Source organism: Chelonoidis abingdonii, chromosome 3 (assembly GCF_003597395.2).
Source record: "Chelonoidis abingdonii isolate Lonesome George chromosome 3, CheloAbing_2.0, whole genome shotgun sequence".
Taxonomy (NCBI): domain Eukaryota; kingdom Metazoa; phylum Chordata; order Testudines; family Testudinidae; genus Chelonoidis; species Chelonoidis abingdonii.
The window spans coordinates 118874802-118888493 of NC_133771.1; the positions used below are offsets into that span (position 1 = coordinate 118874802).

At 39.3% G+C, this 13692-nt stretch overlaps 1 protein-coding gene across 10 annotated transcripts in view; it reads left to right on the plus strand.

Annotated features, from left to right (window-relative positions):
* The window catches only part of MTHFD1L (methylenetetrahydrofolate dehydrogenase (NADP+ dependent) 1 like), a 289126-nt gene that overhangs the window by 55528 nt on the left and 219906 nt on the right, over positions 1 to 13692 (plus strand). For all 10 annotated transcript variants that reach the window (XR_012655563.1, XR_004373966.2, XM_032782444.2 and 7 more), the window contains exons 12-15: positions 5846 to 5982; positions 6799 to 6845; positions 9325 to 9432; positions 10327 to 10401. Coding sequence is in view for 8 of the 10 variants with exons in the window: in XM_032782444.2 (XP_032638335.1) it covers positions 5846 to 5982; positions 6799 to 6845; positions 9325 to 9432; positions 10327 to 10401 (367 nt within the window). In the remaining 2 variants the exon portion in view is untranslated. The remainder of the gene's footprint in view (positions 1 to 5845; positions 5983 to 6798; positions 6846 to 9324; positions 9433 to 10326; positions 10402 to 13692) is intronic.

Consider the following 13692-nt stretch of genomic DNA (forward strand, 5'->3'; position numbering starts at 1 on the left):
TATTTCAAATTTACCTGTGGGGCCCTCCCACTTGGCTCTGTCTGTACCAACAAAAGTTCACCCCTTTGGGCCCAAAACCTGCCTGCTCCAAACCAGTAAAACTGCCTAAGTCAACTGCTGCGTTGATAGTGACCCACTCGGTACTGCAAGAATTCCATTACTCCAGGGACTTGTCGGATAAGTAAGAAAGACAAGCTGGAGTCCCCTCTGCTTGTGGGTACCAAAAAACTCTTGCTACCAAGGCCCCAGTCTCCAGATTACCAGTGCTTCCATGTACCACAGGATTCTCCATCAATTTCTACTCTCCTCTCCCCTACCTCCTGCCGCCAGCCCTCCCATTGGAGGATATTGAGGGGAATGAAGGTGACATTCAGTCTCCTCATCAGTGCAGGGTACCCTTCCACATCATTATGGAAATCCTTATGTTGATAAAGACCTTCGCCTATGTCAGAGATGATGGGATTCACTCCCACTCCTATGTGAGCCTCCCCAATGGCCACACTGGGGTCCTCAGGTGGTGTCTCAGCAATAAATTGCCAGACTTCCTGCTCCACTGCACCAGGAAACTAGGATCACACCATCTCCTCCACCAAATCCCCAATATGAGGAACCTTTGAGGAACAGGAGGCTAGAACGGACAAAGGGGGCAACCTCCCTCACCTCTGTTTTTGTCTTTATCTCTGAATGAGGTAGTCATGCCTCTACCACCGTTGATGGCTGTTAGTTTTTGTCAATTTCAGGACCTTGCAAAGAAGGTGGTGGATCCTCCAGATATCTCTTGAGAAGGAGACTCGCATCACAAGCTCCAGGATATTTTGCGTTTAGCGATACCTATCTAGGTCTGGCTACTCATTGTTGATGCACTCCTGGATCCAGCTAAGACTGTGGGAAAAATCCTGTCACCATACCACCAATCTGTAAATGGGCAGATAAGAAATGTTACATTCCCCCCAGGGACTCAGAATTTTTGTTTTCCAGTCTCCCTACAAACCAGAAGAATTAGCAGGTCTCAAACTGCACAGAGATTGTACCTGCCTCAGTTCTCTGGTTTTCACAGAATCACTGAACTGACTAGAAAAAGACAGGGATTCCAGAGGAAAAGATCTTCCCATTCTCCTTCAACTAGTGCTCAATCATAATCGAAACAACAATTTCGACAAATAGGTCGAGGGCTCAGTTCCTCTCTCACCTCTTGTGAGCTGCAAACCTTTGCCCACCACCCCACTTTTGGAGACCGCCTTTCCCATAGGCCTGACAGCATATTCCGATAAGTGGGTCATGGAGGTTATAACATTGGGCTACACCATCCACTTTCTGTCCCTCACAACCTCCCCATTCCCTCCCTCTTCAGGGATCCATCTCACGAAACTATACTGAGTCAAGAACTACACTCCTTCCTTTGTTTAAGAGCAGTAGAACCTGTCCCATACCCTGACGGGGGAAAAGGTTTTACTCAAAGTATTTTCTCTTGCCAAAAAGATCTAAGACAACTGAACAATTTTGCAAAGTCTAAAAAGTTTTATATGATGACTGTGGTGGCTATAACCCCCTATTTAGAGGCAGAAGACTGGCTTTCAGTCCTCTACCTACAGGACGCCATATAGCAATACATCCCACACACTGGATACCTGCACTTGATCACGGGCCAGGGTTATTTTCAGTGGCCCCAGAGGTGTTCTCGAAGGTTTTAGTGGTAGCAGGTGTTTACCTTTGGTAGGAAGCAATTTTAGTCTTCCTGTATATTGATGACTGACTACTGAAATTAGTACTAATCAGACAGCACTCTTCGTTTTCCAGGAGTTTGGTCTCCAGCTAAGCGTAAAGAAGTCCAAGTTATTCCCTGTACAGAGAATACAATCCGAAGGGGCATATTTTAGATTTGCTAGGAGCCAGATCCTTCCTTTCTACAGACAAACTCATAACTTTATCTAGTCTGATTGGGACGATTCACAGAAGCCATACTACAGTTAGAAAGTGTTTGCATCTTCTGGGTCATAGGGCAACATGCACCTTCATGACTAAGCATGCAAGATTATGCCTCCCCGCTTTCAGATCTGGTTCAGGAGGACCTCTTTGTCAACCAGAGACAGCATGGACGACAGGTTACGGTTCCTTTCCTGGTAAAGATGTCCCTGGATTGGTGGAAAGATCAGTGCAATGTCTGCATGGGCTTCTCTTTCATCTGCCCAACTCCAACAATAACTGTGACAATAGATGCATCGCTGTTAGCGTGGGGAGCATGCCTCAATGCACACACAACTCAGGGCAGATGGTCTCAGGAAACCAGTCTCTATATCAACGTATTGAAACTCAAGGCAGTCAAGAATGCCTGCCTTCAGCTCTGACCCCTCATTTTGTGCAACTCAATCAAAATCATGATATATACAAAGTAGCTTGCATGATCTATGTCAACAAACAGAGAGAAACACGATCTCCCCTCACTGTGTGCTGAAACTGTAAAGTTATGGAATTGTTGTATAGCCTATCGGATTGAGATCTCAGCCTTTTACCTTCATGGAGTCCAGAATGTCACAGCTGATAATATGCTCAGCAGGTGCTTCTCCTGGGACTATGAATGGGAGTTAGACTTGCAAATCCTTCATGGGATATTACAGAAGTGGGACTTCCACAGGTGTACCTACTTGCAACATCCAGTAACAGGAAATACTACTTATTCTGCTCAAGAAGAGGCTTAGGTCATCTCTCTTTCACAGACTCCTTTCTCCTTCCTTGAACAAAGGGTTTGTTCTATGCAGTAACTCTAGGAATGATGAACAAGACAGGGCAGGACAAGGCCAGGATTATACTTTTTGTACCGACCTGGCCATGGCAAGGTTGGTATCCTTACCTGCTTCACCTGTGTTCAACCTGTGCTCAAGCTTCCTACTATTTCCCATGTCCACTCCCAGGATGCAGGTCCTATGCAGCACTCCAAGATAGGGGTCCTCCATCACCAAGCATTGCTCTTAGATGATTCACAAGATTAGAATCCATCTGCTCGACAAGAGTACAAGTTTTACTAAACAGTCAGAGGGAGTCAACTTGAATTACTTCCCTTCAGAAATGGAAGAGGTTGCACCACTGGTGTCACTGTTATAACCTGGTTTCTGAATCTTCTCTGTTCTCAGCCATCTTGAATTATCTACTAGACTTTAAAAAATGAGGTTTATTGATTAACTCTGTTTAAGCTTCATCTTGCCACAATATCAGCTTTTTCTAATTTTTGCGCACCCTATATATTTGAGATTTATTACGGACCTGGGGAATTTTACATACACCTCCTCCCCCACCCCGGCTCCAGATTAAGAATGCTAATCCCACTTGGGCTCTCTACCTGGTACTTAGATACCTTATGAGACTTCTGTTTGAACCTGTGGCAATCAGCTTGCTGCTTCACTTATCTATATAGATGACCTTTCTAGTAGCTATCATGTCAGCCCGCAGGGCTGGAGTAATTGAAGCCTGGATGGCAGACCCAGTATTTACAGTATTTTTCTAGGACAAGGTCTCGCTACAACCACTCCCAAAGTTCTTATCTAAATTGCAGTCAGATTTCCAACTTAACCAACCTATTCATTTACCAGTTCCTCCCCGCTCCCACCACATAAATCTCAGTGAGAGACTTTCCTTGATACCTTTAAATGCAGGATGAGCATTGGCCTTTTATCTGAATAGGTCCAACCAATTTCAGAAGTCACCTAGACACTGTCTCCATTGCAGAAAAATCAAAGGGGTCCACGATCTTGTCACAGAGACTGTCAAGATGGATCCCTGAGTGTATTACTGTTTATTCTGATGCAGCTGGTGCTTTGCTCCAAAGCACTGTAGCACACTCTACCAGATTACAAGCAACTTCCACAGCATTGCGCAAAAACATTCCATTTTTTGAGATATGCAGAGCTGCTATGTGGGATTCAGTGCATATCGTTTCTAAACAGTATGCATTGCTGCACACAGTCAGATCTGATCCAGCACTACTTGTACTGTCTTCAGTCTTGGACTCGATTCCAAAGCTCCCCCCTCCCTGTGAGGAGGATGCTGGGGAGTCTCCTGAAGTGGAGCACCCATAGGGACACTACTCGTCGAAGAAAAGGTTATTCACCTTGTGCAGTAACTGAGATTCTTTTTGAGGTGTCCCAAAGGGTGTTCCACTACCCAACCTCCTTCCCTTCTGCTTCAGACTGTTCTTGATGGACGTTCAGATAGAGAAGGAACTGAGAGGGGTGATTCATCAGAGTGCCCCTAAATACCTCAGAGAATGGCATGAGGTTATGTAGAGGACATGTGCAGCCTGAGCAGACACTGCTTGTGGAAAATCTCCAGTCAAGGGCTTGAGAGGCGCATGCACATCTGAAGTGGAGCACTTGTAGTGGGGGACATCTCAAAGAACGAGTTACTGTACAAGGTGAGTAACATTTTCTTTTCTTTTCTTTTTTTAAAGTGACATGCAAATAGCGAAGTGTGTTGAACTGAATGTAGGAAGGACATCTATAAACTGAGCATCTTTCATTTCACTTAGTCTTTTATTGCTCAAAAGTATAATATTCTCAGAAAATGTTCACAGAACTCCCACTGTAGCTAATGGAGGCCATGTGCTCTCATCAAGAGAAGAGTACACCCCAAAGTCACATTTATCTGAAACAATTAGCTTTGAGGGTCTTAGGATTTGTGCAGAAATTAAGGGTTAAGAAAGATTTTCGCTATGCAGGGCACAGTGTTGTAGTGTTCCTTTTGATCCCATGAAAGTGCCCTCTAATTGGCCTTCGACTGGGAATATGTAAAAAGTCTGCTAGGTTTTTTCACTGATATGACACACCACACATCTTGCCAAAGCAGCTGCCAATGCATGTGCATTGGCTGATTGAAAGGTAGAAATTGAACTCTAAGAAAATAATGTCAAGTATCAGAGAGATAGCTGTGTTAGTCTGGATCTGTAAAAAGCAATAATGAATCCTGTGGCACAGATATTCACCCACGAAAGCTTATGCTCCAGTACATCTGTTGGTCTTTAAGGTGCCACAGGACTCATTGTTACTTTCTAAGAAAATAAGAATCCTTCCATTACTTGGCATCTTTTGAGTCAAAAGTAAGTGTCTTTCTAAAATATAAATGCTGTAGTGCAAGTACAAGTTTTTGGGCTAGATACAGGAATCTAAGTATGAAATCTTTTCCCTATGTTATGTAGAAGGTCAGTCTACATGATCGTAACGGTCCCCTCTGGGCTCTAAATCTGTAAAATGCTGAGGGATCATCATCATGTTTAACTGAACATAGTGACTATAGTTGGTTCCAGTTGTGTGTGGTGGTTGTGTTTTGTTTGTTTTTTTTAAATAATTCTCCCTGTCTTACATTGTTGTTGAGAGTTGAAGGGCATGGAAGTTAAAGAACAAATAGTCAGACTTTCAAACAAAATCTGTGTTGTTTTAATGAAACATTCAATAGTATTTCATTTATGTGTTGAGCAGTAGGAAATAAAAATTCCATGATTTACAACACAATAGGCTCAATTACATGCTTAGTTTGCATTAGATGCATGACTTATTCATGAGACTTTTGTGTGTCTAAGTGAAATCTATACAAAATTCAATAGTCCTCAGAACTTTTGCCAAAATAACCTTCTATTTTTCTGCTGTCCTAGTAAATAGCTCACATAGAAGACACATGTACATCAACTTTCCAGCTATAGGTAGGGCATAACAGATATTGTGGCAATAATGCAAACTTGTTGAAATTAATATTCAATACGAATATTCTTAATTCAAATAAAAAGGTGTAAGTTTTGATATCCTTGCTTCAGTTGACATCAGTAGAGATGCTGATAAATCTTTTCTCTTTGTTTTATTAGGATAACACCTACACCGCTTGGAGAGGGGAAGAGCACTGTCACGATTGGTCTTGTTCAAGCTCTAACTGCACATCTTAATGTAAATTCCTTTGCATGTCTGCGACAACCTTCCCAGGGACCTACTTTTGGAGTTAAAGGTACTTAATGTTTGCAAAACTTGCTTCCTCTTTCATATCAAAAGGAAATATTGCATTTGGGTTTAGTTTGTCTTCAACTTGTTAGTTGTTTTATTGAAGTGTAGTTTGGCCAGACGGTGTCAGTTTTCCTGACTAGCATGACTAATATTTGCAGGCCTCTTGTAAGAGCCTTGAATGGGAAGAAGCTATATATACAAAACGCTAGGAAACATAATGCAGGAGACAATATTGAACTAGTAAGGAGAAGGATTGAATGTTCTAACAAGTTTTTACCATCTCTAACTTGTAGCGCTTCTATGTTTGTTTAAATTACTGTGTAAACAAGTGCAGCAGTGCTGCAAAACATCAATGGTAGTCTGAGATGTTCATCAAGTAAAGCGATGAAAACAGCCATTCAGAGTCAGGATTTAATTCCTCCTTTGGTGCATGCTGTGTCTTCTTTGGGTTTAGTAATCAAATGAATTAACCTTGAGGAAGAATCTTTAAAGTGTCCAGTTTCATTTGAAATTGCAAAGTCATGAAAGTTTACACATCCTGCTTCAGGTTTGCTTACAAGTCTGTGCAGCCGTGGAAATTACATGTTTTGCCAGATTTTGCTTTGCAAGGTCGGTAACATTCTTCACTGAGATCACTAACTGCTGATGGCTTTTATTATTAATACACTTTTTTGGTTCCAGTGTTGGAGTGATTTCTGTAATAGAAATTAAAATATTGATTATATATGAGTATCAAAGCTGTGTGCTTTATTTCTTGTGTGTTTAAGGATTATTTCAGAATTGGTGTGAATCTGACTTGACTATGTGCTTAATTGCTCAGGTGGGGCTGCTGGAGGTGGATATGCTCAGGTCATTCCAATGGAAGAGGTAAGACAAGATGGAAGAAAGACCATTACCAGCTGCTCCCCTGTGCTCTCATGGTAAAGCATGTGCGCAGGCAGCCAACTATGGACATGATCCAGAAAAGCACTTAAAGCATATGTTTATGTCAGAGGGTAAAGTGGGATAGAGGGATTGCCTCCCTCATCCAGTCACTGAGAGTTTAGGCTCTCCATCGCAGTTATGGAGAAGGCTGGCTTTCATGGTCTTCTTCTAGGGTCTGAATAGAATTTTCCAATTGTAACAACGGGCACCTGCTTCAATTCTAGAGCCATGGTTATAGACCCAGTCAAAAAACAAACTCTGAATTACCTAAACAATAAATATGAAGTGTAGAAAAAAAGCCGATAGACTGTGTGTGTTAAAACATGTTGCATGAAGTCCCAGCTATTATTCAAACACCACCAGATTTCCGGTGTACTGAAGAAAGTCTGCTAGCTGTGAATAAGGTACAAGGAGAAACAGTAGTATCTGACTTGCTGTTGTTAAGTGTTTCTTGTCTACATATCTCTGCTAAAAAAGGTCTGAATACCTATTTCTTTTTTGCAGATGAGGGCAGGAACAGAGAGGCCCAGTAGTTTCTAGAAATGATTTAATTTTAAATACAGATTTCTTATTTATTTGGAGCAAAAGTCCTTCCACTAACGGTACCCAAATTACATTATGTTCAGCCAGGTTGGCCAGTCTCTAATAATGATACCTTACTGTAACTGTGTTGAAAAAATGTCGCAAAAGTTAGGAGCTGTTGATGAACATCAGGAAAATAAATGGGAAATTAATTTGATTCCAAAATAGTGATGCACATGTGGGTGGGTGTCTCATATTAAAATGTCCCCCTCACAAAACGAAAGGATTTTTTTTCTGCCTCTGGTTGAATTCATCCAGCTAGCAACTTTAAATTAATCTCTGCCAAAGATGACTTTATCCCTGGGCCTCAAATACTTCCGAAGAACATATGCTAGCCTTTGAAATAGACCAGATTGCTCAATGTGTGGAATACTTTCAAAATATTTTCACTGGGGAAGATACTGTCAGTCTCACTAAGGTCTTTACTCTTCCTCAAATAATGCACCTTGGGCAGTGTGGTTTCTTATGAATACACTTAGTGTTTTTTTTCAGGAGCAAAATATAAACGTTTTATAAGCAGAGTCACTTGATTGAGGAGGTGGATGAGGATCGTCACATGCATACACATGTCCCCCTACTCCTATCCATACCATGTCACTGTTAAACTGTTAAGGTCTCTGCACCAAAGATTTGTCTTTATATGGGTTTGTACTGAATCTAGCACATTACGGGCCAGATTCTGATTGGGACCTCTGAGCACTACTTTAATATAAACATTAAATTTATGTTTCCAGCAAAGTCCAGCTCTCTCCCTCATATACAGCAAGTGCACTTGTTCACCAAGTATTTTTCCATCTTCTTCTTCATGGTTGTGAACCAGGTTTTGTTCAAATGACAAAAGCAGTGAAACAGATTCTTTGGTTACCTCCATTCTTACTGAATGCATGCAACCCCTTTTATGTGAGTTTATCATTAAGTAAGAGAGAACAGTTTTATAGGAGCATCTTGTTAAAATATTTGCAGCACATCTTTGTACTAAAAATTCTGAATCCTTTAGGGTGAAGATGAGTGATGATCCAATCATTCTGTAAAACACCAGAGATTTTACTCTGATTTTTGGATACATCTTTGAAGTGTAAGACTGACAATTCAAAGAAAAGATTCCATTAGCTCATTTCATATCAGTAAATCATAATTTTTATAATTTCCTTGGAACATCTTTCTTTCTCCATGCTAAATAAATGAAATCAGCACATCTTACCTTTTCTCCACCACATGCTTTAACTTTCCTGTAAAATTTGAGTGACTGTTTCTCTTGAAATCAACGAAGTGTCGAAGGAAATGAAACTTGAAAATTTTCAGCTAGTTAAAGGCTGGTTATGATCTGATTCCAAGTTTTGATACTCCATTACATATGACTTTAAAAGCGCATGTATCAGAGTTGTGGTCAGTGCATTAGATTCCATTCTTGGGTCATTGGGTGAATCATAGAATATCAGAGTTGGAAGGGATCTCAGGAGGTCAACTAGTCCAACCCCCTGCTCAAAGCAGGACCAATCCACAGACAGATTTTTGCCCCAAATGGCCCCCTCAGGGATTGAACTCACAACTGTGGGTTTAGCAGGCCAGTGCTCAAACCACTGAGCTATCCCTCCATGACATTTGTGTTTTGTTTTTGTCTGTTGACTGTAGTATATCAGACACTGAGCTGAGACCAAGTAAATTCATTTGGCTTGTTACATTTTCAGTCTGTCTAATCATAATATTTTAGCAACACTGCTAAATGGCTGATCTGATCTGTAATCCCAAAACTGAACAAGAAGTGATCATATTTGTTAATCTGCACTAAATTAGTGGAGTATGTTTAAATAAATTCTTGTATTTCATCTTCAATCTGTAGTTCAACCTTCATTTGACTGGAGATATCCATGCTATTACTGCTGCTAATAATTTGCTGGCTGCTGCTGTTGATGCAAGGATCTTGCATGAAAGCACTCAGTCTGATAAGGTGAGATTTACCTGTACGAATTCCATCCGTGGCTTTCTTTTGAAGTTTCCTGTAAACATCTACATAAATATTTTTGTTGATTATATCATTTTATAGTTCTTGTTTTATCTCCAGCATTCTGTTCAGTGTGCTTTGAGCGCCATTGCTGTCTGCCAAACCCTTTCTTTTTGGACAGTATATTTATTCACTATATGGTCATGTCATGTTTTTGAGAGAAGAAATGATAGATAAGTGACACTGTTAAGTATTGATCCTAAGGTGTGCACTGGAGGGCTTTTACTGGGAAATAAACTATGATATACCTTTTCTCTAGCCCCTACTAAACTTATTGTGAACTTTGCTTAATTGTTAAAACATGGGTTTTCAGAGCAATAAGGTATGGGAAAGAGATCCTTCTTTGTTCATGGATCTTCTATTGTAACTGGGGAGCACAGCCTTATCCCCTTAATTTACTGATAGTTGTTGCTTCATTTACATGACAGACTTCTGAATCCAGAAAAGTTCACTTAAATCTCTTTACAGATACTAATTACAAAATGGGTTATTTTAGACCTTTATTAAAATTTTCAAAAGCACCTAAGTCCCATTTCTAAAAGTAATGTAGGCATTTAGGAACCTAAGTCTCATTGAAAGTTAATGGGACTTGGGTGCTGAAGGGCCTAAATCACCTTTGAAAATGTAACTTAGGCACTTTAGTCAATTAAATTCTTTTGAAAATTTGCTTGCCAGTCAGGATTTCTTTTTAATTGGTTAAATGTAAGTGTACACTAACAATTTACATTGGTTCAAAAATTTTTATGAGATTATAATCTAAATGATTTGAATCAAGTTAAACTTTTATTGTATTTGTGTATTTTAGTTGCAACATTTTCTCTCGTGTGTGGTTTTTTTTAGGCTTTGTACAATAGACTGGTTCCAATAGTTAATGGTGTGAGAGAATTTTCTTCTATTCAGCTTGCCCGCTTGAAAGTAAGTTGCTAATGTATTTTCCTTGTTTTTTCCCCCAAGTATAATATATCTTATAAAATGTGCTATTTAAAATTATTTTTAACAAGTTACAAGGAGATTTGTTGCCGAAAGTTCCTTAGTGTGGTACACTCTTTCCTCAAGGATTTGACTTTCGTTGAGGCTTTAACAGACTTTCTGGCAGCTTCCTGTTTTGCAGTTACAGAATCAAGTTCCAATATATTTTTTTTTTTTTATAAACTAGTATCTCTTTCCCCACAAAGTGAGACCATAATGTTTTATAAGCTGACTCTTCCGTGAATAGATGTCAAGATTAGTGTTTTTTGATACTTTCCATTATGGTGCAGTTACATGGGAAAGCTGAATTACTCTAGTATTTCTCAATTTTTATTTTATTTTCTCATTTTTAAGAGGGACTTTCTGGAGACTTGTTGAGAACTACTGGCTGTCCTCACATTTCTCTGCATGGAGTGATAAAAATGCATTTCTCCACATATTTTATGTTTTCATATAAACTTTCATCTCAGATGTTCCCTGAGCTTCCCTGTCTATTATATATTCCATGTGAGGTGGGAATTGGTAGACTGATAAACAGTTGGCTTGTAGCACAATCTACCAGTTTTGGAAGAGGGGAAATTTTGGCTACAAACACCCAGGACATGGGCTGTTTTGCTGTGTCCAGCTTTGGCATATGAAAGTTCCATATTACCGTTATATTCCTTTGAGAAAGTAATTCATAGTCCTAATTAGGACTATTTGACAGCCACTGGGTGGCAATGAATGTTTGCAAAGAGCTTATGGAGCCATGTTACATTTTTTTAGGTTAATATCAAATTGTTAAAAAATGGTTCTTATAATTATGTATTTTTAGTTTTTGTGCTACTCATTTGTCTTGTTTAAAGTAAAACAGGATATGTGTGGTGTCTGTTTATCTCTGTAGCAAAGTAGCTCTGACAGAAGTTTGTCTGAGAGAATCTATTAGTGAATATTTTCAGTTTGTCTTTGTTTATATTAGGGTGCCTGGAGAAAAAGAGGTGCTGATACTGCAGTTATTCATGAAATATCAAATAGCTCTGCAGTAGGTGATGGGTTTCTCTGTGCTACTAGAGCTGCAAATTTCTGCTTATTAACTTAAAAGCTTCTGAATAAGTGCAGCAGAATTTCTATTGCAACTCAATTATTTTGGTGTTAATTATTTTTAAAGTTACAGAAAACTATGTTAAAAGAATATTATCAAGGCTACAAAGACAAGCACTCACAAGTTAGGAAATGCCAGAAGTGAGGATGCTGGTGCAACCTTTATTAGGACCACTTTTGCATATGCATTATGATACAATCTTTAACTACATGATCAAATAGCAGGAGCTTAGTGCCCACTGGCAGCCAAGCTTCCCCCAGTGGCTCCTGCCTTCTGACAGCCTCACTAAGATCAATTCCTCCTCCTCCCTTCCAGTGCTGAACAGTATTGCTACGAGTATTCAGTGTTTGTGATTGGTCACCGTAGTAATAAATAATACTGTTTCTGCTTCCTGAGTCACTGAGTGAAGATTTTATAAGGAGGAAGGTTTGAATAGTTACTGATGGTGCAAAACATCCGTGTGAGTATTCATGACACTTTCGCTCTCTGCAAATACTATTGGGTAATATGTTTGCAGAAAGTGAATAAAGGAGTGGTGAATATTGTCAGAACAACTTTGTGGTTTTATTCAAATGTTTGTGAAGACTTTTTTCACATAGTCTCCCAGTTCTACACGTACTGTTTGGAAGAATACTACACAAATGCCGGGAGAGAGTGCTATTTAAAAAGAAATACAGTGGGGCTCTATTTTTAATGTTAGTCTCAAAAGAGTATCCACAACCTTTATTTAAATAGGGGTTGGTAAAAGTGGGGGCATATGAGCAAAGGCGTTTTTGTTCGGTACAGTACTGCATGTTAATTTTAAATGTTTAGTGAAGCTGACATTCAAATATGTAAGTGTATTTGTGTGACTGAAACAAACATTAAATCTAAAATTTATAAATATTAACTTTAAAAACTGAGTATACTTGGTAATTCACTGAAGAATGCTTTCTAGGGCCAGACGGAACAGTCATTTAGTATAAAATCAGGATTCTATTGTACAATTTTCTCTTGGTTCATCTCTGTGCAGATTCATTTAAAAAAAATTTTTTGACACTGCTGAATTAGGAGCAAATGCTGCAGAACAGTCATAATACATTGTGACAGGTTTCAGAGTAGCAGCCATGTTAGTCTGTATCCATAAAAAGAACGGGAGTACCTGGGCACCTTAGAGACTAACAAATTTATTTGAGCATAAGCTACAGCCTACTTCATTGGATGCATAGAATGGATCATATAAGAAGAGTGAGTGTGTGTGTGTGTGTGTGTGTGTACACACACAGACACACACAGAAGATGTCATACCAGCTCTAAGAGGCTAATTATCTAATTAATTGAATAGAGACTGGGAATGGCTGAGTTATTACACCACTTGAATTTATTTCCTTATGATAACTATCCTTACACCTCTTGTCAACTGTCTGTAATTGACCATCTTGATTATCACTACAAAAGTTTTTTTTCCTGCTGATAACAGGTTATCTTAATGAATTAGACTTTTAGAGCTGGTATGGCATCTTCTCTGTATGTGTGTGTATATATATATATAGTGTTCTTACACGTTCCATTCAGTGCATCCGATGAAGTGGGTGTAGCCCACGAAAGCTTATGCTCAAATAAATTTGTTAGTCTCTAAGGTGCCACAAGTACTCCTGTTCTTTTTAAAATGTATTGTGCTGCTCTTTCTAAATGATAGGGTTTGGGTTTTTTTTTTTTTAATGTTGTGTACGAGCTGTTGAAATAGCACATCAGTTAGGCAGACAGAAGTTTGTAACTTACAGCACAGAGACGTCATGTAAAGCCACACACTGATATTTGCAAGGATGTGTCCTCGGCCAAGATAAAGAGCTATCAAGCATAAATTATTTGTTAATTATCTTTTTCACACTGTCTCCTTTGTTGCCTCTTCTCTTTGGTTTATCTTAAGGGGGTGGTGTTGTGTTATATAGAGACCTTTTGAGTAATTGCCTTTGAGTATTTCTCCTTTTTCCTCTCCACATTTTTTCCCATTGTTATAGGCGCTTTTCTGTGTAGTTTATCATTTGAGCCTTAGCCTCAATGTTGTGATTTATTGAAGTGTTTCAGCCTGCTGCTTTTTTTTAAAAAAAAATAAGTTTGTAAAAACTAGGGTGGGTACATGTGTTTGTATAGCTTTCTAAGCAGGAAGTCTGCTT